Here is a 26,034-nt window from a genome sequence, read left to right as displayed (position 1 = left end):
TAATTATATATAGCTTTTATCTCTTAATACTATTTACTTCTAATAGTTTTTTAAGCTTATTATATATAATCTAAAATTATATCTATTAGATCTGCTATATATAATCTAGAAGTATAATCTTTTTTATATAAATAGCTAAGTCTATTATATATAGATTAAAGTATTTATTTAAGGTTTTTATTTAATAAAGGATTTTAAAAAAAGAATAAGTTAATTTTAATATTATAAAGTAAATACTAAATATATAAAGTAAAAGCTTAAATTTAATATAAGAAGAATTAACTAAAAAGAAAAGAAAAGCTTCTCTTCTTAGAACTATTAAAAGAGGTTTTCTAGCTTTTAGAAGAAGCAAGATTACTATCACGTTATATACACGAAGTCACGTGCGCAGGCACCATATGCCAAGCCTTAACATCAGATGCAACCTGTTATAGCAGGACTTAATATCTTCTGCCAAGCTAAGAGCATATGCTATCCTATTAGTAAAAGATATTATAATCTCTAGCGAATATTAGATAGTCGATAATAAAGTGAATCAAAACGGCGGCCGGAAAGTAGAACATCCCCACGAGTCTTGGTAGCAATAGAGATAGATATATAAAAGTGATAGATTGTTTAAATTATATTTACTTAGTGTTAGACACATCTGATATAGTTTATCTAAGTAGAGAATGATTAAGCTATAAAAATTAGTATATAAAGCTTGCACCTAAAATAAAACAAATCAACTAGGACTCTTAATTATAAAGTTTTTTTTATTTCTATTATATAAATAAGATATAGAGTAAGCATTACTTAATTTGGAATCAAACTTTACAATTTACTATTTTAATATTTCGAGCAAAACAGAACAGCTTTCCAGCCTATAATAAGCCAATCCGCCTAAGACATAGTAAGATTAAACATAAATGCTTCTGGGTATTATTAAGATATACTCAAGTACGGACCTTTTTCATTTGGAATTCGATGCACGCATGTGTAATCATTGCATTAAAATGTGGGGTGGTAGTTAATTAGTCATCGTGGTTCTGGTGGTTGATTCCATTCCTCCCTTCTATGACGACTTGACGCGCTAAAAGTGTGAGCTCTTTGTATGATAAAATATATAAACATCTCCCTTCGTCGCTTCACAATATAATAACGATCAATCATCATCTCTACAATACATACACGTACTTCAATTACCGTGCAAGAACCAGACCTTCTCCCACCTACCAAACTACAGCCAACCTGCCTCTTTCACCCCGCACCCTCCTCGCCACCATATCCATCCTCCTCATGGCCGCCATAATGCCCAACTTCATTACCCGGCTCATGCGCCCCTTCTCGACATCAACCTCCCTCCGCTTAAACCCGGATGCATCCGCCTCAATCTCCAGCCCCGAAGGCGCCGAGAAAGCCACCATCGCAGCCGGCTGCTTCTGGGGCGTCGAGCACATGTACCGCAAAGAATTCAAGTCAAAAGGCCTCTACGACGCGCGGGTGGGATATATCGGGGGAAACACAAACTCGCCTTCCTACCGGGCTGTCTGCTCTGGCCGTACAGGACACGCGGAGGCTCTGCAGGTGACTTATGATCCTGCAAAGGTCACTTACCGGGAACTGCTAGAGTACTTTTACAAGATGCACGATCCTACGACAGCGAATCGGCAGGGACCAGATGCCGGAAGTCAGTACCGTAGTGGAATTTTCTATCATGGCGAGGAGCAGGAGAAGGTAGCGCGGGAAGTGACGAAGGCTGTCAATGAGAAATGGTGGAAGGGGAAAGTGGTTACGGAAATCCTGCCTGCTGGGGAGTGGTGGGATGCCGAGGACTACCATCAGAAGTATTTGGATGTAAACCCGGGAGGATATGAGTGTCCTAGTCATTTCTTAAGGAGTTTCCCCCCTTTGGAATAGATTCAGGGAGAGTGGCAGGGGAATTGAAATGGGAATGGAAGACTGATGATAAGATGACGACTTTGACTTGTATACGTAGTAATGAATCGTTGCTGCAAAGGGCCTAGGTTCATCAATCATGCACGGTACACTTAATGATCAGGGCGTGACTCAGCATTAACATTATTCCTACGGTTTTTTCAGGTTGCAGGTTGCATCTAAACGGCGGGTAACATACATGATTTGGTGTCTTGGGAGCTGTATTCTCAACGTGTATTAGAATGGTATTATTGACTGTTTTGTATGTGAAAATTTCCTTTTTTTAATCTAAGTATACAAAAGAGAGGAGATTATCCTTATCTTTAAATGAACGGAAACCAGACCGCCCCTTCCCTTTTACTCCCAGTGGTCGATGTGATCGATAATGCTTCAATCTTTCTTCATGTCAAACCAACAGCTTATTAACAACTCAACCATCTATTCTACTTCCGGTTCTGCATCGACAAGATCTGGACCATTCGGATGAAGATGTTCAGGAAGTCCAGCTCCAAGCTAATGCTCTCGTTAACGGCATCTTTCTGAATCAAGCCCCTTTCCGCCATGCGGGCATGGGCGAGTATCTTTTGCACATCATAGAGTGTAAAGCCTCCAAAGACAGCCAGACCACCCCATAGCCAGATATTCTCAGTGAAAGCAAGAGTTCGGACCGCGGTAACGGGAAGGACGAGAGGAGCAAATCCAGAGACGGCGACAAGCGTCACACCTGCGAGAAGGGGTCCACCGAGGTAGAGGTATTTCTCTTGCTTAGCGGTAGCTCCAACAAAAGAAATTGAGCCCATCATGGCAATTGTATATAGACCAGCACGGGCGATGATTGCTGGGGGCGCCATGAAGAGCATAGGTGCGAGGAGTGCGCCTTGAGTAGCATTAAAAGCTGTCCAGAGAGCGTATTTTGGAACATAGCTATTAGTTCGTTAGTGAGCCGAAATTTCGAGATTTAGCAAAACAAGACTTACTTGTCAGGGCTGATTGATCTTGTTCCCATCATAGTGCCGATACTAAGTCCGAGACCACCAATCATGACAATCCAGGGGTTTGTAGCCATCATTCTGTACATGGCTCCAGATTGAAACATGGCTCTGGCAGAGAGACCGATAATACCAATACCTAGACCGGTATGCATAAAGGTTTCATTTAGATATGCTCTCTCGTATGCGGGCATTCCACCGTCTTCCCGTGTTTCCCGGTTGAAAACCTGTGAAAGTTCAAATCAGTATCAGTTGATCCAATTCCATGTTGAGGGTATCGAAAATGGGAGGAAGATGAATCTCAACGACAAGGGAACATACTAGGTTAATGGCCACAAGTGTTCCTCCAACCATAGCGCCTCCAACCACAAGCTTCTGGAGCAAGCTGGCACCCTGAGGGACAGCAGCTGGTTGCTGCAGATATGTCCTCGATTGTCGAAAGGCATTTCGGGATTTAGTGAGGGTATTGGCAGGCGCCGTTGTTCTCGATGTGAAGAAATTCGTAGCTGGCTTTGTGGTGTGGAATGACCGGACACGAGAAGACTTGAAGGCGGATTTGGAAGCTACTACAAAGGTAGAGCTGAGCTTGAAAGGTTGGCGCATAGTGAAAGCCATATTAAATTTTACGTCGGGAGGTCGAGGGGTGGTGAGGTCGAGACGTCGAAAGGTGGTGAGGCTGTTTTTGGGGGGGGGTTATTTTATTATTCGCGGGGAGGCAAAGACAAGATGACGAAGTTCAAATCATAAGGTAAAGTTCGAGATGCTTCTGGGAAACACGTGACTGTTTGATTAGTAACCCGCATATTTCTCAATCAAGGTGACATTGCATTGCAATTATTTGTCTTGTAAATCACCTTAAATAAAACCTATATTATTATATTGCAAGAGGCGCCAATTTTGAGTTTCCGAAAGTTGCATTTTCTCCCTAACGATTACTTCGGGATAAGTTTGCAGGAGAGCGCTGCTATATTTGTATTGGCACATTATAAACAGCCTCGAACCAATTCTTACATGTATCAACTTTATTGATTTGAGATTTGAGATTTTGAATTTAACTGGTAGAGCGGGATATATATAGTTTGCAATAAACGCCAAAAACATTACACCTTTCATAATACATCTTCCAATGCCCATATTTCAGTACGCCCCGTGTAAATAACCATTTCATCCCACACTTTGTTTCTATTCCCATAACTCCAGAGCAAGCGCATGCACGTTCTTTTCGAAAACGTTACCACCACGTCCCCATAGACCCTAAAGCCGGACCCCTTTGATCCAGAGGCTGGGTCTCCGTTGAAAATTCTTTAACCAAATCGTCCCAGCTTCCCAATTTACATCGCCTTCCGCCATATCCAAATCAGCCAATGCACCATCGTCCGTCAGCCACGTCTGTTCATGTGTTGCCTGCTGCTGGAACTGCTGCTGCATCTGTCCATGAGCCAGCATACCAATCCCCACACTTTCTGCCATAGCGGCATCTGCTTGAAGCTGGAAGGGAAAACCGGCACTAAAGCCTAGCTCTCCAGCGGGATCCTTTGTAGTGTCTGTTAAATGCGGCATCAGACGATCGCGCGGAGGCATCGTACTAGGATAACCTGAAGGCGAAGGCGTGATTAGGGATTCGTCCATGCCGATATTATTTCCAGTGTTATTTGCAGCACGGTCCTGGCGTGCTTTATGCGCTTGCGCTCTAGTCATGAGCTTTTTCAATGGCTTCCAGAGCATGCCGCTCTTGCCGTGTGCATTTGCTGAATCCCAATCCTTGAACACAGTATCGATAGTTCGCCACGCTCGTTCAACGATGGTCGAATTCGGTCGCGTGCACAGCTCCCCGAGAATATACGCTATGGCACTACCAAGGAATTAGTACGAAGATTAAGAGCCAACAGGATGAAAAACTCTTTCAAGAGCCTAACATCGTAGAACATAGGAAGCGAGACAAAGGAAAGGGTAACCAACTGCCACTGAACATAGGTAGAAAATAACCAGCCCCATTGTTTGGTGCTTGATTCGTCTTGAAGAACCCGGGAGTATTCGATGATCTCGATACTTGCCATGAAGAGTCGGTCGCGCGTATCTTGAGAGAGAGTATTCGGTTTTCCAGGCGATGTTAGAGGCGAATAGATAATAAGAGAAAACTTTGCAGTAATCAAGCGGGCCACGGTAGCTGCAACCCAGTACAAAGGGCCAGCGTCTTCGCAGTATTGAAGATAGGTTTCTTCCAAATGGTTGGCGGTGTCCCTGACGAGCTTCTCTTTGTCCTCAATTGTCAAGGTTTCAGCTTTATAGGGCGCGTTCCCCGGTGCGACATATGATAGTTGCCTCGTTAGAAAGCAGATCTCATATCGTATCAGGCAAAATGTCATCTCGGAAACACCATGACGACGAATAGGCGGCTCTGTATCATTTGGGTCTAAGTCCTCGTCGTTGCATGATATAGGGAGTTCGGTATCAAACGAATAATCGAGTATAGACGGGTCCGATCCATGGTCTTCCGAGGCACGAATATCGAGAATACAAACTTGCCACCACAATCGTCTTCTCATCTCCGTGTCAAAGGGGGGTAGGCCAAATTTCGATCCATCCCGATGAAGACCAAGAGCCTGGGATATTCGGATTGCTAGTCCGGTCATTGACCATACAAAGCGAGTGTCATCATGCCGTCGAACACAGACTAGGAATAATACGAAAGCTTGCACTGTGACAATCTCGTTGGTATTAAGTAGTCCGGCCTTTGCGAGCGCTTGCTCTGTTCCGAACCGATACTGATTGAGTAGAAGCGCTTTCGAAACACCGAAGTTTGTTTTGACCTGAAACATATTAGTCAACAACCTAGAAGGTTATATCCCATTTGTCTCACCTCGGTTCCGTTCATAGAAGTTATAGTAGCAAAGTATATAGCAAACATCAACGCTTCAGTACTTTTACCCAAGCTGTCCAGGTTATTCTGGACATCCTTGATCGTTTTTGTCATCGTCGGCGCGTGTAGGAGCTTGACCAGAGGATGTACATTTTCGAGAAATGTTTGCCAGTAAAAGGGTATCTGAGACGGCAATGGGTGCAGGCTTTTAATATCGACATCGCTACTATTGTAGCCCATGATGAAGCCTTGGTGATTTGATTCCGTCACCGCAGCGGATGGCAAAACCGGTGTATCTGAATCTGAATCCCAATCCTGATCGGCGAGCATCTCCCGAATTTCTTCGACTTCGTCCGTAATTTGGCTCCAAAAAGGATGTGATACGTATCGACTCTTGCCCTCGTCGACAACCAATCTGCCCATACCGACATCTGTATTCTCCGGCCCAGAAATAAAGGCAGTTTTAGGAGGACCGCCTCCTATTCTCCAAGCTCTATTAATCCATTCTTTCTTTGTGCCAGTACCCTCGTCCATTCCCACGACTCTGACATGGGCCGATCTCGACCCCGAGTCTATTGCCGGCTCGATATCTTTATGCTGGAAGGAATGATCGCTCGCGGGTGATTGCTTTACTGCCTCCACTTCCACCTGCCCACTGAGCTCTTCCACCACTCCTTCCAGTCTCCTTAGCCTCTTCAACAGCTCTGCCTCCCTGTCGCTCACGACTTTCCCGCCAGCTCTGGGCCTTCGAGGCGCACGACCAGGCGCCGGAAAGACACATTGCGTTGCCGCTTTGGTGCAATTCGAGCATGGGATTTGCTTGTCGCATTTGACCTTCCTCCGTCTACAGGTAATGCATGATCGCGCAGTGAGGGCGTGAGGGCCAGAATGCGAGGCTTTCCTGGCCTCTGGACCTTGGCTTTGCTGTTGATTTGGGTCGATTTTCGTGGCTGTTGACATTGATATTGGTGCAGTTGTTGGTGGGGTAGCTGCCGCCTGTGACTGTGGCTGTGGTTGTGGTTGTTGCGGGAACATGCTTCCTATTTGATTATCGACCTTCCTTTGGTATTACACTATGGCCACGTCGATTTATCGTACTACGGATGGTTCATCAGGAGGTCTGCAAACCGGAAGAGGTGACAGGGACATTGTTCACGAAAGAGAACCGAATAGAGAGATCTGGATCTGGATCTAGTACCAAATACTTTAGTTCATGCGGCGAAGAGTTCGGCCGCGAAATAACGTCCGCGGCTCGGGGGGATGATGGGCTTATTCCCCCACCGGCTGAGCCCTCTGAGATCCTTACTAAATTTAATCTACGAGTACGTACTCGTATACTGTACAGTAAGGATGATAAACTCCAGTAAGGCTTAAGGTAAGGCTTAAATTAAGGGTAGGTGTTTGGTGGATCTCGTCCAGTAATGTGTATGAGATGTTCACATTTACTTTATGTAGTGCAGATCAAATTGACGTAAAGTCCTAAAATACTAACATGGCGCGAATGTCTAATAGACCTACTGTAAAATTATCTATCAGCCATAACACGTCGGGGTACATCTCGATATTAGTTGTATTGGTTCTTCTATTCACGGTCCGTGAGATACTAAGGTGGAGTTTGCAAGCATTACTTGGAAGGCATTATGTACTCCGTATGAGAGGACAGTGGAAAGAGACTGAAAAGACCTTCGGCGCACGGCGACTTTCATGTCCGGCCGGCCCTCAAAGGGTAGTCAGCGGGGATTTCACTGGGTATGGCATGTCCATGCATGTCATATCTGACACTGAGCCTGATAAAGTGTGTGTGTTCAGCAGAGGCAGCGAGTACTCCTTTATTTCATATATATGTCGTAATTGTGGTATCTACACCGAAATCGTTTCCAAACGCCGCGCGCCGTGTTCCATGCACTATGCAATACCCTCCTATTCATAGGATATGTATATTCCCCACCACTTTTCCCTGACTCTCAATGTGATAGCGTCTCCTGAGCCCTATACTCCTACTCCTCTTCAACAAATTCACAGTCCCCTCCCCACCTGCCATGAACACCATCGGAATAGGATGCATTCTAAGCAATCCACTCGGCGTCACCTGTGCTTTGTCCAGTAGCGGCCGGAACAGACTATTACCCAACACGTCTTCATCATCGCCAGCTTCGTTGTCAATGATTATAACAAGCTTGAGACTCCGGGAAGAAGGCGAGAAGGTGGGAATATTGGTCAATTTATCTTGGAATGTGCAACCGCCGCGAAGTATGACTATCACTTGGTGGTTTCTCGCAGCCTCGTCCGGCAGTTTGCCACCACAGGCATCGCCGGCGAAATAGATGCTCTGCCAGATCAACGGCTCCGCACTCGGGACGTCTGGGTTTGGTGCTTCAGGTACGTCGCCAATGGGTGCAGCACCCAACCCCGTTGGCGTGATAGCGGGGAATTGGAGGGACTGATAAGTCTGTGGAATCGCTGGCTGGGGAAGGATAGTAGCCACGGGATCCCGGAGTGCGGAGGTTACATGATGGAAAAGGGATGAGAGCATAGTTTTATATTCGGCAGCAATTCCGGCATTACTAATAGGTTCGTCATCGTCGTCGAAAAGTAATTCTGGGCCTTCATTGAATTCATCTTCTTCGGTGTAGAAGTCCTCAAAGCTGTCTAAACTTTCATTTGTGGCCGTTGAGTTCTCGAGCTGCACGACAATATCGAGCATCATTGAGTCTCGGATGCGAGTGAAGTGTGGGTCGTTCCATGCTCCTATCACGTCGCGGGAGATGAAGATTTGCTCGTCCCGGCCTAGAGGCCAGTTGCCAATGTTCCAAATTCGCCAGGACTCCATCAGTTGCCCCGACATGCTTTTGAATGGAGAGGGAGATTCATAAACCATGCTCATCTTCAGTCCAGAGAGACTTTCTACGAGAATGCCTCCCTGCCATCGAACAAGACCTTGAGGACCGAACATGATGAAATTGGCTGGCCCCGAGGGCGTAGGCAAGGGTGCGTTGGATGGAAATTCGATGGTAAACGTCGTTCTCAGGGGAAGCATATTGCATGTTCCGTTGGAGGGCATCAGAGATTCTGGAAGGGTCCAGGGGTAATAAGTATGGTTTCTTACAACCTTTGCTTCCGAAACTCCTTTCTTCAGCTTGCCATTCTTCGTAGTCCCTACGTCCACTGTGTCCTTTGCATGTAAATTTGGTACATTATCCAGACCAATCAGACTGGATGCGTGAAAGACATCAGGTCTTGCAGCCGTTGATGAAATGGAGAACGGTATCGCAGGCGGCGCCACAGGACATGTGTCTCTTACTTCGATGCCAGAATGAGGTTGAACTTCTTTAGTTCTAGCCGCCTCGCGTCTGATGATAAGAGGTGTTTTTTCTTTGGGAATGACTAGCGGATGGCCTTCAGTCGTGAATACATATGCCGCATCAAGAGAGTTAAATGGATGCTCCGGGTCGAAGAGAAGGTAGAGGTACTTGGCGGTTTCTCCTAAGAAGAAGCTTTCCATTCGATCACTCTTTTCACCAGTGCGGACGTCTTGAAGACCAGACCAACCACACTTAGTCCAGCAGCGTCGTTTGATATCCTCTAAAACCATCTCACCCACATGAAGATACCATGGATCTCCGGTTGCCCTGTATAGATGATAATTGGATTCGATAAACTCGGGGCGACCAGGCCACCAACCTAGACCCCCTTCTACTTGGCTGTGCTGAACAGAAAAGCGCTCCGGTAGTGCGGAATAGCGGGTCCACAATGCCGTGTATAGTAGATTCGTCTCGATGGCTTCCTCTACCTCACCTGCTAATGCCAACAATCCAGGATAGTATGCCCCCAGACTGTCAACCCAATATGCCTGCGGTGAGCCCGTGCTCAAGTGAACATTGACGTAATGAGGATGATGAGTACCACTGTAGAGATGCCGTCTTATTGCTGCATGGGCTTCGTGCCAGGCTCCCAGGAAAGCTTCTGGGGAGTTCTCTTCATCAGTCAATGGCCTGTAAAGAGTATTTGGATCAAGCCACGAGGTTGGTGTTTTGAATGGAATTGTGGTGTTGGGCATCCCGTGCCCGGAAAGGAGTATGTGCGTCTTTAATGCATATTCAAAAAAGCTGTCAATACCAGCCCCAATTCCAGAATAAGGCCCAATCCATTGACCGTTTTCGGCATCAATACCAGCCCCAAGAAGACCTATTCGACTTCTACTATTCCACACAGCCCAAAACGCACGTTTTGCCAATTGCTCGAATCTAGGATCTCCGGTGAGTCGACTCAACACAGTGAATTCCAGAACCAAGCTTCCAGCTCCAGCACTACAGGTTTCGGTAATCTCGGGCGAGTCATCTTGAGCATTCTCGGCTGGACTAGAGCCTTTATTGAGAGGAGAATTTAAATAAAATGGAATTCCGTATCGCAAATTGACCCTTGGGTATGGCATGCCTGTAGGCGTGTAAAAAGCAGGGATAAGACGCTGTGCAAGATCAAGAGCAAGTCGCAAGAGCTGGCCATCGTATCTGAACCCATTTGGCCATGCAATGGGGGGAGTTTCTCCAATTTTGGGTTTCCCTTTCCAAGACCGAACATGCCGAGGTTTATATCCATTTATTGGAAGCTCTCCAGATGCAAACAAGTGGGCACTGAGCAGTCCACCGACGCCTCTGATGACCGTCTCGAAGACCTGTACTTTGCTGTCAAGGTCAAAACCGCGGGCTCGTAACCCCCTTCCGGCAGATCCGCTTGAACCATCCCCGTATTGTAGAACCAGTGAGGCCACACCCTTTTGAAAGTCGTGAAGTGCTTTAGCTCCTGTATTCATTTCATCCGGAGGGGCGGATGCCAATATTGCTAGTGTGGAGAGGCTGTCGATCAAGGTGAGTGAGTAGTTCCCAAGGACATCGTTCAGCTCAACATGGCGGGGGTTTTGAGAGTCTCGAGTTAAAGGTATGCAGGATATAGGGCGTAGCTAGATTCGATAATACCTAGTTAGTGATGTACCGCATTGTTACATTGTTTTACGGAGCACTCACCTCGTCTTCCGGGAAGGCGATGTTCATATAATTGTCATAGCCGTGATAGAACATAGAGACCGTTTCCTGTCGTAATTCCGCGATTCTGGCAGGCATCATGGCATTCGCCGTCACCAGCCATATTGCCCATAGACCAAGCAGCATCCATCCTGGCCGGCGAAAGGCAGTGGAACGAGTATTTACGCCCAGCCAGCCCCCGCGCCACCGCAATGGCATTACCGGCGAGTGTATTTTGTAGTGGAAGGCATGTGAGCTCGAGGAAGAATGATACCACGGCCAAGAAGGAGAACCAAATAATGTCCCAAAACTGGCGGATGGTTATGGGATAACCTTAATAATGCTTTATCTGGCTTTAAGACGGTCGAATGACGGGGCCAGGGTCGGTCGCATGGGGGTTGCATGGCATGGATGGCATGGATGGCATGGCATGCTGACCTCAGCTCAGCCTGCTCATGCCTGCATTCAGTGATGTTAGGGTGCGTCTGTAGAGCTTGTCCTTGTTCTAGGCTAGGTAGGGGTAGGCTAATTGTATTTCGGCGCCTCGGCTCACTGGCCGACCTCACTTGACTAGGTATGGAGATGTTACTACCCTCCGTCAAGTGGCTGATTATCGAACTACAAAGGGCCTTTATGATAAATTCTTTGTTATCACCTGTGTGGCCTGATTCGATCAATAAATCCGAAACGGAAAGTGCTTCTAAATCATCCTGGTGCATGATAATCATTATTTAACATGGCCAACTGTGCCATCTTACATCGATCCCAATAGATGCGGTAGTTTAAGTGAAAAGAAAGTAGGTCCACTATATGATTAGCTTATGCTATTGCTTCAAGCGTTCTTGGTCTGTCATTCAGTAAAGATAATACTCTCATCCCTCGCTCTCCTTCTATGGCCTGTGGCCTGTGGCCTGTGGCCTACAAGAATCCGAAAGGGGATCCTTGATGTCCTTCCTGATACTCTTTTGGATTCCTTAGACCTTGTAGATATTTTCCACATCGTTTTGATATTGAGGCTTGAATGTGAAATGGATCTTCTCTTGCTTTACGATGCCATCCAGCCACTCGTTTCTTTCCAGCCCTTTTCTAACCTAGACCAGAACATCTACTTCACCAAGTACTGAAATCCTATTTTTGATGCATCTGCACTCGCTACACGATATATGTTAGAACGATACACTCAAGACATTGTTTGGTGTTCCGGGCACTTACAAGACATTGGGCCCAGTTCTAATACCCAGAAGCCGATGACCTTCGCATCCTTTAACGTCCATTTTTATAGCAGCCTGTATCTCTGCACGCTTATGTTCCGGGCATTTGACGAACACTCTGAGTTTTTGCCTGCATACGGTACATATGTTCTCCTGCTCTGCGCACATTTTGACCACTTCTTGAGGTGTAACTCGATCGTGGTCTTCTAAGAAGGATGCGCTGAGTCCTTATAGATCACTTAGAGACTCTGGGGCGTTTGATGGGACGTTCGACGGGTCTGTTGAAAGATTCTGGCGAGCACGTCATGCACGGTTTGCAAGTCGAGTGAGATCTTGGTTAACTCGTGGCGAATGATGGCTCTTCAAGGTGTCAATTGCAGGTTTTGAATATGTCTCAGACATCCGAAATTGCTTGATTCCTTTTTGTCGAAAAGGTATTCCAACTTGCAGTGCAAGTTGCAACCTGGGTTTGTGCTTCAAGCAAGCAAGCCAGGTGACCAGCCCCGATTCATAGCATAAAATGTTATTCACAAGGGTCCTCTGACCAGGGAATCGCTCTCATTCATTTTGGCAGACAAATGGGTAGTGAAGTTTGGCTCTACATGCTCGACTAGTCAGAAGGGCGTGTTTGTTTTAGATACAATCTGAGTCGACCAAGAGCAAACAATTTGATCATTATGACTTTGTTCTCTTGCAAGACAGCACACAACTATTCCCTGGTTATTTCGATGACTACTTGCAGTTATCCAGACAACTCCTAATCTCAATTCGGATGTACTTGGGTTCTTCATCGGGTTCTAGCTCCCGGGCTCACGGACGACATCATGTGATTTGTTCTTCAATTTGAAGCAGAAAAGAAGACTCCGCAATTTCACAGAGCCCTAACAATCTTGCCTGGCTGGGTATGTAACCGTTTTCCTTACATTTGAGCTTTCCATGTTGGGAGTCAGGTATGATTTGATGGAGATTGTCTTATTATGTGTGAGATTTTATGAAGCAGAATTGTTAGTGACTAGAGATGAGGCCAACTTGAGGGCTTGTGTTCATTCATAATCCTTGCGGAGCAAATTATCGAGTGGTTATGACTTGTATATTGTATGGTTCTACAACTTCACCAACCCCAGCATTGAACAGCAACCTATAATTCTAGTACCTAAATTTCCATCCCCATCTTCGAAGTAGAGACGTTAAGGTAACATAAAACTCCTAGTTCGGCGTGCTATGCGAGCCGGACGTCGGATACAAGCCCCAAATATATCCCAGAAGTTGATCCATCAAATAAGTGAGAAACCTGGCACTTTTCTGTTGATGTCAAGTACACTATGCATGGCAAGTATCAAGGCAACCGTCTCCAACCGAGCGGCAGGACAAGAAAGATAAGGGTCCCCATCCATTACACGGTGAAACCGAGCAACCTTTGCACTCCCTAAGCAATCATGGTCAGCATTTGAGCGGCTTCGAGAGCCGAATGGCCATTTTTAGCACTTACTATGTAATTCCAGCTGTCGAGTAATGTGGCTCTTTTCGTACCCAACAACCACACTTTCGGAAGCTCATTGGTTTCGCACGCCTCTGCCGATCGCACATCTTAATAATTAAACCAGTAGTCTTGGGGCATATCGCATAGCCGGTGTCTTTTTCGATGTTGAACTGCACGCATGCTTTCAAGAATAATGACAAATCGCGCACATCGGTAGGAAAGAGGATCCATATTCTCTTTCGGTTTTCAAGCAGATGTCCTTCTCCTTTGGTCTCGAGCACACCTAGATACCGAGCCTACGCCATGTAGCATCCTCATATACTCAATTTTATTTCCCATCGGTGCTATTGAATGGCCAGCCTAGAGTAGCAATTCTTGTAGCTCTATTATGCAGCATTAATTATCCGCTACTTAATGTAAGTTACAATCTTTCTTCCAGAGATGAACTTACAGTCCGGGACACTGATGGGTCATGTCGAAGCTGTCGATCTGTTTTGTGGTCATTACCAAGCGGGGGCATTCACTGTGGTTGTGTGATTTGGAACTCTCCTGGGTCAAGGGTTCGCAGATCTTGATTATTGTGGATGTCATGTGGCAGTCTTTGCAGACGATTTCCTGCCACTCACACATTTTGTCGTGTGTTGATAATATTTTTGTTGGGCTGTGGATGTTGGACTCTTGGTACACGGCAATTAGGAAGGGGTGTTGTATTGAAGAACTCCAAAGTGTGATTGATTATGACGGGAAAGGATGGACATTTTGATTTCATTTCATAGCGCCTGCCTGCTTTGTCGAAACGACCCGCAACCAATCCGAAACAAGCCCATCAATGAGGGAGGCCAAAGTGTAATTCGGCATTCTGGAATGTAGCTTTAGATGCCTAACATCACGAAAATTTATTGTTCTGTGGGTGTTGTATCTCTTGGGTTGTTTCAATAAAGGGAACTTTGAACAAAGACTTCAGATACTTCCACGTGTGTATTTACTGGGCCAACACCAATAGAAGCAAGCTCGGATGTATTGTTGGTTGATCCTTTGAGACAATGTTAAAATTCAAGACAGGGACATCAGACCTTGAAGCAACGAAACTTTACGATCAAATCAGATGCTTGAAGGCAAGCGCGATCGAATGTAGCGCCCTGTCTGAGAGCCCGTGAGAGGAAGACACAACATAGCTAGGTAAGTAGTGAGTTGTTTTCCAAATCATACCCTAAGGACTTTGAGTCATTAAAAGCCCTGGAGGAAGGTGCGGCAAAGTATTCTTCGATTGAAAGGCTACCCGTCTCCAAGCGTCGAGACACCGAGGAACTCGCCCACGGAAAACCACGAGACAGCGCTGATTAAATCTTAAGCTAGGTTCTAAATTAAAGATCGCGGGTTTATTTTTGAACTCAGGTGAGGGGTTCTCGAAGTGCCTAGGTAGGGAATACACCAGTGCAACCCGATTAGGAAATGATTTCGATAAAGATATAAAAGCCGTTTAGTGCGTAGGAGGAAATCAGTAGAGACATGGCCATTATACTGTAGTATAGACTATGAGCTGCATGCTATTAAAAAGTGTGTTGCCTTTCATTCCTGACGTTTAAGTCCGCACACCACTCACCCCCATGCTAGCTCCCCCTTTCTCTCTCGCTTAAGCAGATACTCCGCGGACAGCGCTTGAGCATCTAATTTTTTGCAACTATTTAGCTTACAGGAGCTATTTATAATTTTGTTTCTATTGTAGGTGTTGTTAGATAATTAGAATCGACTGGTTGTAATGCATTCGAGATCTGGTAGGGGCTTGAAGCTGGATTTGGGGTATTAATATTCACTTCGTTGGGAATGACTAGATACTTGTTACATCTAACAACAATCAGACATACAGTGCTCACTCAATTTAGTTGGCTGATGCTGCTGCCCTGCTCAAACCTGTTCACAGAGTCTGCTATATGTATTGAATGTGTTCGTGGCGAGTTATTCACATACTTCAAGCAGCCTATTGTAAGCTGTTTTACAGTATTTCAGATGTCTCCATCTATAATTTCCTTCCTCAGCACACCCAACACTTCCTCCTCCATCGATCATCCACAAAGCCTTCACGCCAATACAGTATCGGTCCTTCCCAATACATCCCAATAGAAGCTCAGCCAACCAGTAAGGCATCGCTGACTCCATCATACCCCCTTCAATTTTGAATATCCTCGGGATTTCTGGAGCACAAGAACAATCACTCAAAGATTCTCACACATTCACATATCATCACCATCATCATGATGGGGGTAACTACTCACCACTGCGCTGGCTACAAGAGGGATCCGAAAGGCAAGCCTAAGGGAACGATGCCTAACGGAGGAAAGTACTGCACTGCCCACCAACAATACTGTCGGGTATGCCATGGTAGGGACGGCACAGTTATCAAGCACCTCAAGGTGGAGGAGTGCGGAAAATGCCAGGATCGCCGAGAAAATGAAGAGCAACGCCAAGCCCATCAAGCCCGAGAGAGGAAAGACAGAGATATTGCTGCTAAGGTTTTAAAGGACAAGGCAGCTAAGGCCGCTAAGGCTGATGGAAAGAAGAAGTGAGGGATGTCACTATTGTGGGAAGAAGTATGGAGATAGGCGCTGAAATTCGAAGGCGTCTTCTTCCGGAATTGCATTTTCATTTTTGGTTTCTACAGCGAGGAGTCTCTTTAGGATACAATGGCCTGGATTTGCAATTAGTATGGTTTTGGTTATTACGTTTTAGCATGGAATTCTTAGTGGTAGTTGAATTTTGAGCGCGGTATTGGAGGACCTGGTGGAGTTTAATTGGATTCACTGGTCTCTATTCAACAACTCGTGCAGCCGCATCAATAAGTTTTAAGCCTTTCCCCATTTACGGAACCACTTGTAGAAAAAGTGACGCTTTCGCTAGAGTGAAATGCGATGTGAAATTTAAGGAGGTGGACTGATACAATAAACATCCTTTACCCTTTTTGTATATATACTAAGGGGGTTCTCAAAAAGCTAACCCACCCTACATAGTAGCCTAGACACTACTATAGTGCACCTAGAACATCAGAAACATCTTGATTTTATATCATTTCTATGTTTACTATTTTTATGACTGAAACTGCAACTGTAAATTTTCAAATGACTAAGACCGCCGTCTATAGCTAGAAGGTGTTAAAAATGATATATTTAAACCCGCAAAAAGACACACTACTTGGAAATAACTATGCTATTATCTATGCTTCCCATATCTAAAACCTTTGCTATTATCCCTACCTTTTTCCCAGCTCTCTTTCGATTTCTCTAGGAGTATTTAGGAGAGGATGTAGCAGCTAGATCTAATCTTAAGGTTTGGGAAGTACAGACCTTATCAACTAGCCTAGAACCATTATATATCACCTAGGTCACAGGATTAGAAAACCCTGACCTGATTCTAGAGACAAGGATATACTTTTTGGTAGAGGGTGTGGTCTTAGTTATGAATAATTTTACACGATTGCAGTTTTAGTCATTTTTTGTTTTCATATCAGAAGGGGGGCCTTTCTAGGCATTGAGAATTATACATAAATACAGTAAGTATGAACCAAATTATTTAAGGTAATTTTCCAAATTTTAGGCTAGAACTATTAGAGCGCCAGGGTTGTAATATAGATTTTCTCTCTCGAAATCCGATTCATAACTCCATCTCATCCCCCCTCCCCCTCCTAACCCCTTGTAGTACTCAGGCCACTCTTTCACAAACACTTTATATCTCTTCCATGCATCTGTATCACCGAACCCCTCAAGCGCAAATCGAGCCAGTCTTCTGAGCCAGATTCCACGATGATACGTATCCACAATGTAGCCGGGGCTTGCCTTCTCCATAATTTGGTCAAAATGAGCTTTGATGAGCAGCTCATCCTGAGTCAGGTGTCTCGGTGGAGGGTCATCCCGATTTTGGGACCAACTACGGTCCTCCTCCTCATATCAAAGCCACGAGGGTGGTTTTCTGGCGAGAACAAGAGGAACGGACAGCACATCATCCCAATCGATGACTCCACTGACTGACCACGGTCCGGGCATCGAATTATCGATGCCTTGATCTTGGGAGGTGGAGTCGAAAGGGGTATTGGCAATGTGATTATCGGTGTCTGCGGAACCGGTAAGATTGATTGTGTGTCGGTACTTCTTTCCGGGAGAATGCTCAATAGCAATCTCAATCTTGTGACTGCAGTTTCTGCCGGAATTGTCCTCGACCTCGACATGGATTGTATTTCGTGTACCCTGCGGGTCGCCATCCTCAAACTTGACCTTAACACTATGTTGACAGCCTTTGTTGGAAGCTGGCATCCCGACAACGGCAGCCTTTGTGGATTCCTGGCGATGAACCATGATATTATTTGAAGAAAAATCCCAATGCCAAGGAACACATTCGGTATCCGTAGTTCGTATGAAGCCAGCTGACTCCATCTCCTTCGTAATCTCAATCAATCTATCGCACTTGTCTTCCAAGTAGTTGTCCCTTTGCTTTAGTATTTCAAAGAGGGAGATAAAAAAGCCGCGTAGAGGTTGCTTCTCGACCACGGGCATTTCGTGAAGTGGGCTGAATCGATAAGGACCAATGTTAAGCTCCGCAGCAAGAGGTGATCCAATATACTTGGGAGCCAAAGAACTAGTCGCACCTAGCCGCCCGGGTTTCTCAAGCCTAATTGATTCAAGCTTTGTCAACGTCTCGGCCACAAGGGTAGTGATCTGAAGCTTTTCCGCAAGAGGACGAGTGTAGAAGACTTCTCCAGCAGGAACACCAGCAAATCTCTCTTGGAGAACATACAGGGCTCCTAGGGCATTATTTTCGGTTGAGTCGTACGCGACGATCTTAGGGCCATGCAAAAAATCGTAATTGGAAAAGTAAGAAGGAATCGCGACTTGGTCGAGGAAGTCAGCGGACTCAGAATCATCCATCCATTTTGGAATCCGGAGGATGAGGTCAGAACCGAGAGGTGCGCCCACTGAAAGGCCCACAATCTTATGAAAGCCGCCTGCCTTCATGTCTTCGATCTTCAGTGGCTCTCCATATCCAAGATCCCGACAGAGCTGGGCGACCTTTAGTGAGTAAGACTCAAATGATTCTTCCTCTTCATCACTCTCATCTTCATCGTCCCCAGCATTGCTCTCCGCATCGCTTCCGTCGCCTTTTCCCTCATGGTCACCCTTGCTACCCGCATTGCTGCTCCCATCACTCTTATCATCGCTGGTTTCAGCGCCGCCAAAACTGCTACCTGCATCGCTGTCTTTCTCGGCCTGGGCCGTATTCTCGTCCTCGGAGTCATGTGAGCCAGTTCCGAGAGGGTCTGATATTGTTGTATCGACCTGCTCATCCATGACGGTGTCATTTGGAGGATCTTGCTGGACCATGTTGCTCGTCTCCAAAGATGAGTTCTCAGAAGTAGCCATGATGCGCGCTAGGAAAGAACGGTGCTGCTGGCCTCGGGACGTCGAAATCCGTTGTGTGCTTTCGTTTGTTGGTGAGTGGGAAAAGGTGGAGGGGAAGTTGAAGAGCAGATCCTACAAGTGCTGACTGGCCGTTGCACTTGAGTGTTTGCCAATATTCTTGTTTGCAGGCGAGAGATCACAAACAAAGAGTGGAAGGAAGCTGTTGCGCTGTTGCGGTGCTGTTGTCGTGCTGCATACCAGAAGTCTTTGTCGACGTGGAGGAGTTGAAGCTTCAGGTGTGAGATCTCTGTTTTATAGAAGTTGTGTTGACTGACAGCGGCAGATTCACCTTCACCGGGCACGTGGTGTGAATTGCCTCAAGTTGGTCTGGTCGTCCCTTCCAAATCCCCCCCTGAGATAAGCGACTGATTACGTAATTGGGCCATGCGACGCGACATCAGGTCGGTGAATCATAAGAAATCAGTCATCCGCTCCTTCCTTCATCAACTCATTTCGACCGTCCTTCGTACGATTGTCCAGTCACTTTTGGGTCGAGTTGTGTAGATCAAGACTGGCCACTTGAGCCTCCAATGATGTGGACTTCGAAAGTTCTACCACTGGAATGAAGCGTATGGGCATTCTTCAAGGTGGAGACTCAGACCCGAGAGGCTGAATGTATTAGGGCGTACGCATGACATTTGCATTCCCCTTCTTTGACTATAAAATGTAGCTTTGTTCCTCCGAGGAGAAATTCCTTTGATCAGTCTCGTATACGCGATTCTTTCACTTGACTCGAAATGTCAATTTCCATCTATTCCTGGGACCACATATTCCAGCGCTCTCATTGAGCCTTAAATTACCAGGACTTTAACTGTGTCGCTACCCCCCATTGCCGTTCTGACATGCACGGCGGACCGCTGCTTTCAGGCTGTGACGCGTCAGGGCACATTTGACGCAACCTATTCTGCTTGGGTTTCTTGAATGGAGAGTGCCAACGTTTGCGACCCCGTGTACCGAGTATCCTATTTCGAAACTTAGTTCCGTTTGTACGTGCTTGCCGTCTCTAGAATCTACGTTAGTGGAATCGTTTTGATAGGACTGGATTTGTATTGCTATACATGGATGTGGGATTGGTTTTTGAATGTATGAATGTACGAAATAGCTTTCTTACGTTTGTTTTATAGACTTTGATATATTTTACAGAATAGGATGGGAAAAGAAGTTTGTTTCAACCTTCAGAATGAAGGGAGATAGATTGAAATTCCGTCACGGGTACTTTGATCTGTTCACAAGGCAAGACCGACAGATTTTGGGCAAGAGCTAGCTCTACTGTGATTTCAATATCATGAGAATTTCACTTAATACCAACTGCCTTAGTTCCCTGTCCCTAAGTACCCGTCAACACCACTATTGCCCAAGACGTATTTTAAAAAAAAACCGCTGAATTCTTCAGTCCGCCCATTTTATCCCAACCGTATCCACATCCACATTCACTATCCTCGCCATCCCCTTCTCCAAACCAGGTATATGCACCGCAAGTGGACCAGACACCGTTAAAAGCAACTGCTGCATCTTACTTAATCTTTAAAGCTTTCTCCTGCTATCTCAAACAGAACGGAAATTGAAGCAAACGGATATCATCCTCCAAAGCCGAACAATCATACTACGACGGACGACTCAGAGTTATTTCGAGCCTATTGTATTATACGGTGTTGGGAAGGAGTGGTACCACTTTCCTGAGTCCGGAGGCTCGGAATTAGTAAGTGCGAGTGACATGTTAGTGTGCGAGACAAAGGATCAAGAGGTTGAAGAGCATAGGACGACTGCTGCGAACTTGAAAACTAGGCGTTACTGTAAAGAAAATCGTTTCGCTAAGGCGAAACAAAACACCCACAAGAATTACTTCGCTTGGCTAGGTTCTTTGAATATGCCCGCGGTCTCGGAGAAAAGGAAATAAAATCATATATAGATTAGAAACACATCCTTTCTATTAATATATATATATGTAACAATCAAATCAAACCCGAGGTATCTTCCGTGACTATATCCATAATAGCAAGCACGCTTCTCAATCAGCTCCCACGCATAAATACAGTACCTACTGCGAAGCAATTTTCTCTTCATCAATAGTAGCCTCCTTGCTAGGCGGCGTATCAACGCCGCCATCCCCTTTCGCATCCTTGCCCTCAACATACGTAGCTTCAGAAGTGTGATACGAACTCGGGTGCTTCTTGCCCGTGATATCGAGATAAATAGCCTTCATCGTAAACCACAAATCCTTGCGGCCTTCAAACACAGGGTAAACGCCCACGCACAGAAGGCTTCCGAAGATCCAGATTATTCCAACGACAACCCAGCCCGTGAAGAAGCCTTTGGAGAAAATGTAGCCGGTACCGTACATGGGCATTGGCCACAGGATAAGAAGAGCCAACGTAAGCACGACAGTCGTGATCTTCGCAATGTTGGAAGCGCGCAAGAGCTTGCTTTGTTCGACCGCTTCTTCATTCGCGCTGTGGCTTGTCTCTCCCGGCACAAGTTCTAGGTCCATGTGCGCTGAAGCAGCCAGATCGTGGTCGTCGCCCTTGCGGATAGCCATCATGGATGCCCAGTCGTAGTGCGCGACTCCGAAGATGAGCGTGAAGAGCGGTGTGAAGATCAGAGGAGATAGGAGAGCCATGACATTGCCTGCTAGCATGGGGTTGTTGCTACCAGTACATTCGACGGTCAGGGAGCCGCAGGTCTTCTTGGCCGTAACGAGCCATGCGATTAGGGCGCAGCCAAGTCCCAGGGGAGGGGTCAGTGTTGCGGCCCATGCGTTGTGACCAGCCCACATAATGGTCAAGGTGGCGGGGATGACAGCGGATGAGATTATGACGCCCATCATTACATAGAGATATCCCATAGAGATACCCGCGTAGTAGACTATTAGGAGTCAGCGGAGGTAATTTAGGAGAAGTAAGTGCACTTACGGCCTGTTGAGAAAGCTGCCATAAATAATCCGAAACTAATAACCATTGCATGTGACATATAAATCAACTTTTTACCACTAGCGGCCGGGTTGAAATAGGTCTGGTAGATATCATAAGTGAAGATGGATGAGACAGCGATCAGCTCAGCAGAACTAGCAGATGTGACAGCCATAAATACAATGAGAAGCACAGCAACCGCACCGCCACCCCCAAGAAGTGCCACAGCTGCATAAGGAACAACAAGACCAGCTGAGACGTCGGCCTCTAACATTCGGTTGGGATAGGTAGGAAAAGCCGGGTTTCCTTCGAGAGCCAAAGCAGCGAGACCGCAGGTCGTAGCCATCAGCCAGGGGATGGCGAACCATGAGATCCCACCCATGATGTAACCAGGTAGGGCATGAACTGGGGAAGCAGCAATAGCTTTGTTGTAGTAACCATTGTCCAGGAACACGCTTCAATTGTCAGCAGAGATCATGGAATGTGATTGCCATGTGACTTACGTTCCAAAATTACCAACGATGTTGATGACGAAGAAGATGGCACCTTGGGTGGATTTCATGGTCAGATAGCTCCCCCCGCATTGCCCTCAACTGGGTGATCAGTTGCAGCCTGGACCAAGAGATCGAAAACCTTGCCAGGTGAGCCGAGGAGTGGGCTTGTAGCGTAGGTAGTGAAGGAGAAAATTATGATGATGATCAGGAGGATAAAAGTGTGGACCCAATCAGTCAAGAATGTGGCCTTGATGCCTCCAAACATGGTATACATCACAACACCCAATGGAAGCAGGAAGCAAGCTGCTGGTGTTGGCATGCCCGTCAAGGATGACACGACTGCAGAGCCTCCTGTCAACAACATAGCAGTGACGAGAATGTTGGTCATCAAGCCAAACACGGTGAAGGTGATATGTGCGTATGTGCCATATCTAGCTCTGATGACCTCGAGGAATGTCTAAAGTGGTTAGTCTTTTGTTTCAACCGAGCTGTGTAGAACTTACATGAGCATTTGGAGCTCTTCTCTTCAACTCAATGGCAATGGTTGCGAAAAGCAAAATTTGTACGGTAGCTCCACTGGCGTACCAGAAGGGCCCAGACACTCCATACCTATATGCAATCCCAGAGCTTTGCAGAAGAGTAGCTGCCCAAGTCCATGAGGAGACGACTGCAGATGCCACCAACCCAGACTTTACTGTTCTTCCAGCTGTACTGAACATCTCGGAAGTTTGGAGTTCATTGTTGTATCTTTTAAGGACCCAGGTAACAAGGATCTATGCCTTAATCAGTCATTTACAGCTTTCAAAAGAAGAGCAGCACAGCTTACCATGCCAAAGGCAAAAACAGCACCCAGACCAAGAACAATGCCATATCCCCAACCAACGCTGAGCGGTGGAGAGATGGGCATCTTGGATCGTATAGTTGGATTAAGCAAACGAGAGGAAATGTGAAGCTTCTGGTGATACAATGTGGGGAGCACAGCAGGCTGATATACCTTCAGCCTCGGGTGGTCAAAGCTTCAGTAGAATAAGCAGGGGGAAAACTGAGCAAGAGAAAACGAGAAGAAGAGAAAAGAAAGCTCCTACCAGCCCATCGATAGATCTTACCTTACTTAGCTAGAGACGCACGTCAACATATGCAAGTATGCGGCATCGGACGTAATACATCCCATCATATGTCGGGCAGCGTATGGGGGAGCGATAAGGTCCACCAGGTCCGAGGAGATGACTTCTCGTAATGGATATCGAAGTATCGAAGTATCGAAGTATCGAAGCTCTCATCCCTGCTATCGGTCATAAACTCTGGCGCGGGAGAGGGCGGGCCATTCATGCGGGACCGGATCTAGCCAGGGAATAAACGTCATACTCCACACACGCCATACCTATTCAGGTAAGGACGGACTTGCCAGGCGTTGACCAGCCGAAGCTTTAATTGGTGGGGAAGCTGTTTGATAAGGTCGACCATGCTTGAAAGCTGCGATAAGGAATAGAAGCGGTACAGTACAGTACTGTAGAACTACACAGTACTGCGAAGAAACCTTATATGAGCCCCAGAAGTCTTGTTTTGTATTCTGATTGGATCGTTTGCTGCCTCAATCTTTCATCCCCATTCAAATTTCAATTTCCCGACATCGCAAAGGCGGCTGCCGCCGTCGCCCCGAGGCCAAGTTCCGGCATGAAATTCGAGTGGTTTGCACAATCAGATCAATGATATGGGATAACAGATGAGCTCTTGCCTTGTCATCTTTTCTCCCCTCAAGATACAAGTACAGGCATACATAAACATAATCATCTTCAGGGCCTTTGGCAACTACAATTTGAATACAATCTAGCCATAATCCCGTACAATCCCAAGATCGAGATAACCTTGGGTATGCTTCTGTACACTCTGGCGGAGAAAGCTATACCACGCTAAAATCGCGGTTAGAGTGCCCCAGATTGCATGAAAAATCTAAACACAATCCGGCACAACCAGATTCTATTTGCCAATATGGCCCTGTCGCAGCATACGTGCAGCATCGTCACTTCCAGCATCCTGCACTGGCAGATGAAACATAGTATCAGACCCCCATCCCGGAGCCAGCCGAATCTTACAGGTCCATGATAAGGGTGAAAGGGCTTTTGTTCTTTCCATGAGGTGAAAGTTTGGCGGGTGGACGAAAGGAAAAAGTCTTCCGTCAACATCTTCATTGGATCCCAGTACTTCTGAGTTTGCAGCACATCCAGCCACTATCTCGTCAGCCAGATGACGGCCGCCTCTTTCTTCTTTCCCTCTCCATTTTTTTCCAGCTAGTGGAAGCCTCGTATATAGCTCGATGCTGGACACCATGCATCAATCCAACCTGGAACATGCTCGCCAAGCTATCGACGTTGAAAAAAGTATAGCAAATAACCAAAGTAAAGAGATAGGTAGTGGCATATGCTAGGTCATAGAAATAGAGTCCATTAAGATCCAGACTCCTGGAAGTAATCTCGCTGCAGGCCTCAGCAATTCCCCTTACATACGCCAGACTCGTTCAAAAAACTTGTATGCACCCATGCCCCAATCATCAAATCACATCCCATCCTGAATCGCAGCGAGCGCCGTCGTCATCCAATTATTTCGTACATCCCCAGATATCCACGGACCAGCCTTACGGTACCCCGCCCCTGCTACGCGAGGAAATATCATCCATACTGCATACTCTGCTGTGGTTTAGGGCCCCCTCCTCCTCCTCCCCAACCCGGTGGGGGTCCTCCGCCAGGTGGCTGCTGGTGTTGTAAAGGCACTGCTCCTCCCCCACCTCCATTCATTTGCGCAACGACGTCCTGGCGGTTCTGTAGGGGCTCAGCGAAATTGCAGATTGAGCAGACGATATCTTCGTAGCCGTGTATGGAGAGTGGTACGACTGGTACGAAGCAGAATGTAAACCATGGGTTTCGTTTTATGACCCGCGCTGCGTAATTGCCCTGTTGAATAATATTAGACATAAATTTCTCTCATCCGGATTCCCAAAATGAAGAGGACTTACACAGTTATGGCATTGACATATAACCCCGTCATAGCCGGCCAACTGCTTTTTGAACTCTTAAGATCGAATGTCAGTATAATGTTCTAGAAAGATAAGTTTAATAGATGAAAAATACCTGTTTCCCCACAAGTGAAAATCAGGCACATGGTTTTCTCTTCTTTCTCCTTTTCTTTTTGATGATTTTGTGTGTTGTTATGTTCTAAGTTTAGGAAGAAGGCGATTGCGCATCATGGTTTTGCCATCAAACTATGAGCCAAGAATGGCGGTGCTGGAAACAAAAGCGGCACTGATTTAGATGTGTCGGGCGGGGTGAGACATTGAAAGCAGCCAAAGCTAATGCTGCTTTTGAGTCCAGCGGTGTTTTCTTTGTCGCTCATTGCTTCGGCTACCGTAATGTGCGCGTTGCGATACGTGAGCTACGGCCAGCGAATAAAGCTAGAAGTGCATTCTACACACTCAAAAAAATTATATTTTATTTCCTAAACTCTGTTCCTTCCCCTCCAAGCGTCGTCCTCTTCAACGCTGCGTTTCTATGCTACAAACAGATGCATTATGATCCCTTGGATTGCAATTATCAGATCTTTCATTAGATCGCCTCTATGCATATGAGAAATTCGGAGTACTCTTCAAATCCACCTCGTCCTCTTCCTCCGGGGAGTGTGACTGGTCTGCCCGCGAGGGTTCGGCGTGATCTCACGTCTGCAA

General features: G+C 46.2%; 7 protein-coding genes across 7 annotated transcripts; 1 reads left to right on the top strand and 6 right to left on the bottom strand.

Annotated features, from left to right (window-relative positions):
• Positions 1 to 1,278: 1,278 nt before the first annotated feature.
• mxr1 (putative peptide methionine sulfoxide reductase) lies at positions 1,279 to 1,899 on the top strand (the record flags this gene model as incomplete). The annotated part of the gene is made up of 1 exon (XM_031149696.1): positions 1,279 to 1,899. The coding sequence occupies one exon, from the start codon at positions 1,279 to 1,281 to the stop codon at positions 1,897 to 1,899; it is 621 nt and encodes a 206-aa protein (XP_031005517.1).
• A 461-nt stretch (positions 1,900 to 2,360) lies between these two features.
• On the bottom strand, positions 2,361 to 3,581 carry GHITM (Growth hormone-inducible transmembrane protein; the record flags this gene model as incomplete). Its single annotated transcript, XM_031149695.1, has 3 exons — positions 2,361 to 2,841; positions 2,895 to 3,133; positions 3,228 to 3,581. Coding segments are annotated over 3 exons (1,074 nt in total), but the record flags the coding sequence as incomplete, so codon positions are not given.
• Positions 3,582 to 4,160: 579 nt separating this feature from the next.
• Positions 4,161 to 6,801, bottom strand: bik5_0 (Bikaverin cluster transcription factor; the record flags this gene model as incomplete). Its single annotated transcript, XM_031149694.1, has 3 exons — positions 4,161 to 4,758; positions 4,806 to 5,716; positions 5,767 to 6,801. The coding sequence occupies 3 exons, from the start codon at positions 6,799 to 6,801 to the stop codon at positions 4,161 to 4,163; spliced, it is 2,544 nt and encodes an 847-aa protein (XP_031005528.1).
• An 889-nt stretch (positions 6,802 to 7,690) lies between these two features.
• Positions 7,691 to 11,003, bottom strand: mnl1 (ER degradation-enhancing alpha-mannosidase-like protein; the record flags this gene model as incomplete). The annotated part of the gene is made up of 2 exons (XM_031149693.1): positions 7,691 to 10,723; positions 10,788 to 11,003. The coding sequence occupies 2 exons, from the start codon at positions 11,001 to 11,003 to the stop codon at positions 7,691 to 7,693; spliced, it is 3,249 nt and encodes a 1,082-aa protein (XP_031005520.1).
• A 6,410-nt stretch (positions 11,004 to 17,413) lies between these two features.
• Positions 17,414 to 18,880, bottom strand: LHYA1_G004736 (uncharacterized protein; the record flags this gene model as incomplete). The annotated part of the gene is made up of 1 exon (XM_031149692.1): positions 17,414 to 18,880. The coding sequence occupies one exon, from the start codon at positions 18,878 to 18,880 to the stop codon at positions 17,414 to 17,416; it is 1,467 nt and encodes a 488-aa protein (XP_031005519.1).
• A 2,077-nt stretch (positions 18,881 to 20,957) lies between these two features.
• On the bottom strand, positions 20,958 to 23,304 carry dur3-1_1 (putative urea active transporter; the record flags this gene model as incomplete). The annotated part of the gene is made up of 6 exons (XM_031149691.1): positions 20,958 to 21,781; positions 21,829 to 22,280; positions 22,346 to 22,371; positions 22,420 to 22,776; positions 22,823 to 23,092; positions 23,146 to 23,304. Coding segments are annotated over 6 exons (2,088 nt in total), but the record flags the coding sequence as incomplete, so codon positions are not given.
• A 1,681-nt stretch (positions 23,305 to 24,985) lies between these two features.
• Positions 24,986 to 25,475, bottom strand: LHYA1_G004734 (uncharacterized protein; the record flags this gene model as incomplete). The annotated part of the gene is made up of 3 exons (XM_031149690.1): positions 24,986 to 25,267; positions 25,330 to 25,385; positions 25,445 to 25,475. The coding sequence occupies 3 exons, from the start codon at positions 25,473 to 25,475 to the stop codon at positions 24,986 to 24,988; spliced, it is 369 nt and encodes a 122-aa protein (XP_031005524.1).
• Positions 25,476 to 26,034: the final 559 nt, after the last annotated feature.

The sequence above is a fragment of the Lachnellula hyalina genome (genome assembly GCF_007821495.1).
Source record: "Lachnellula hyalina strain CBS 185.66 chromosome Unknown contig00063, whole genome shotgun sequence".
Lineage (NCBI taxonomy): Eukaryota > Fungi > Ascomycota > Leotiomycetes > Helotiales > Lachnaceae > Lachnellula > Lachnellula hyalina.
Note: the sequence above shows the minus strand (reverse complement) of the source record. Positions and strands in the feature narration are given on the sequence as shown.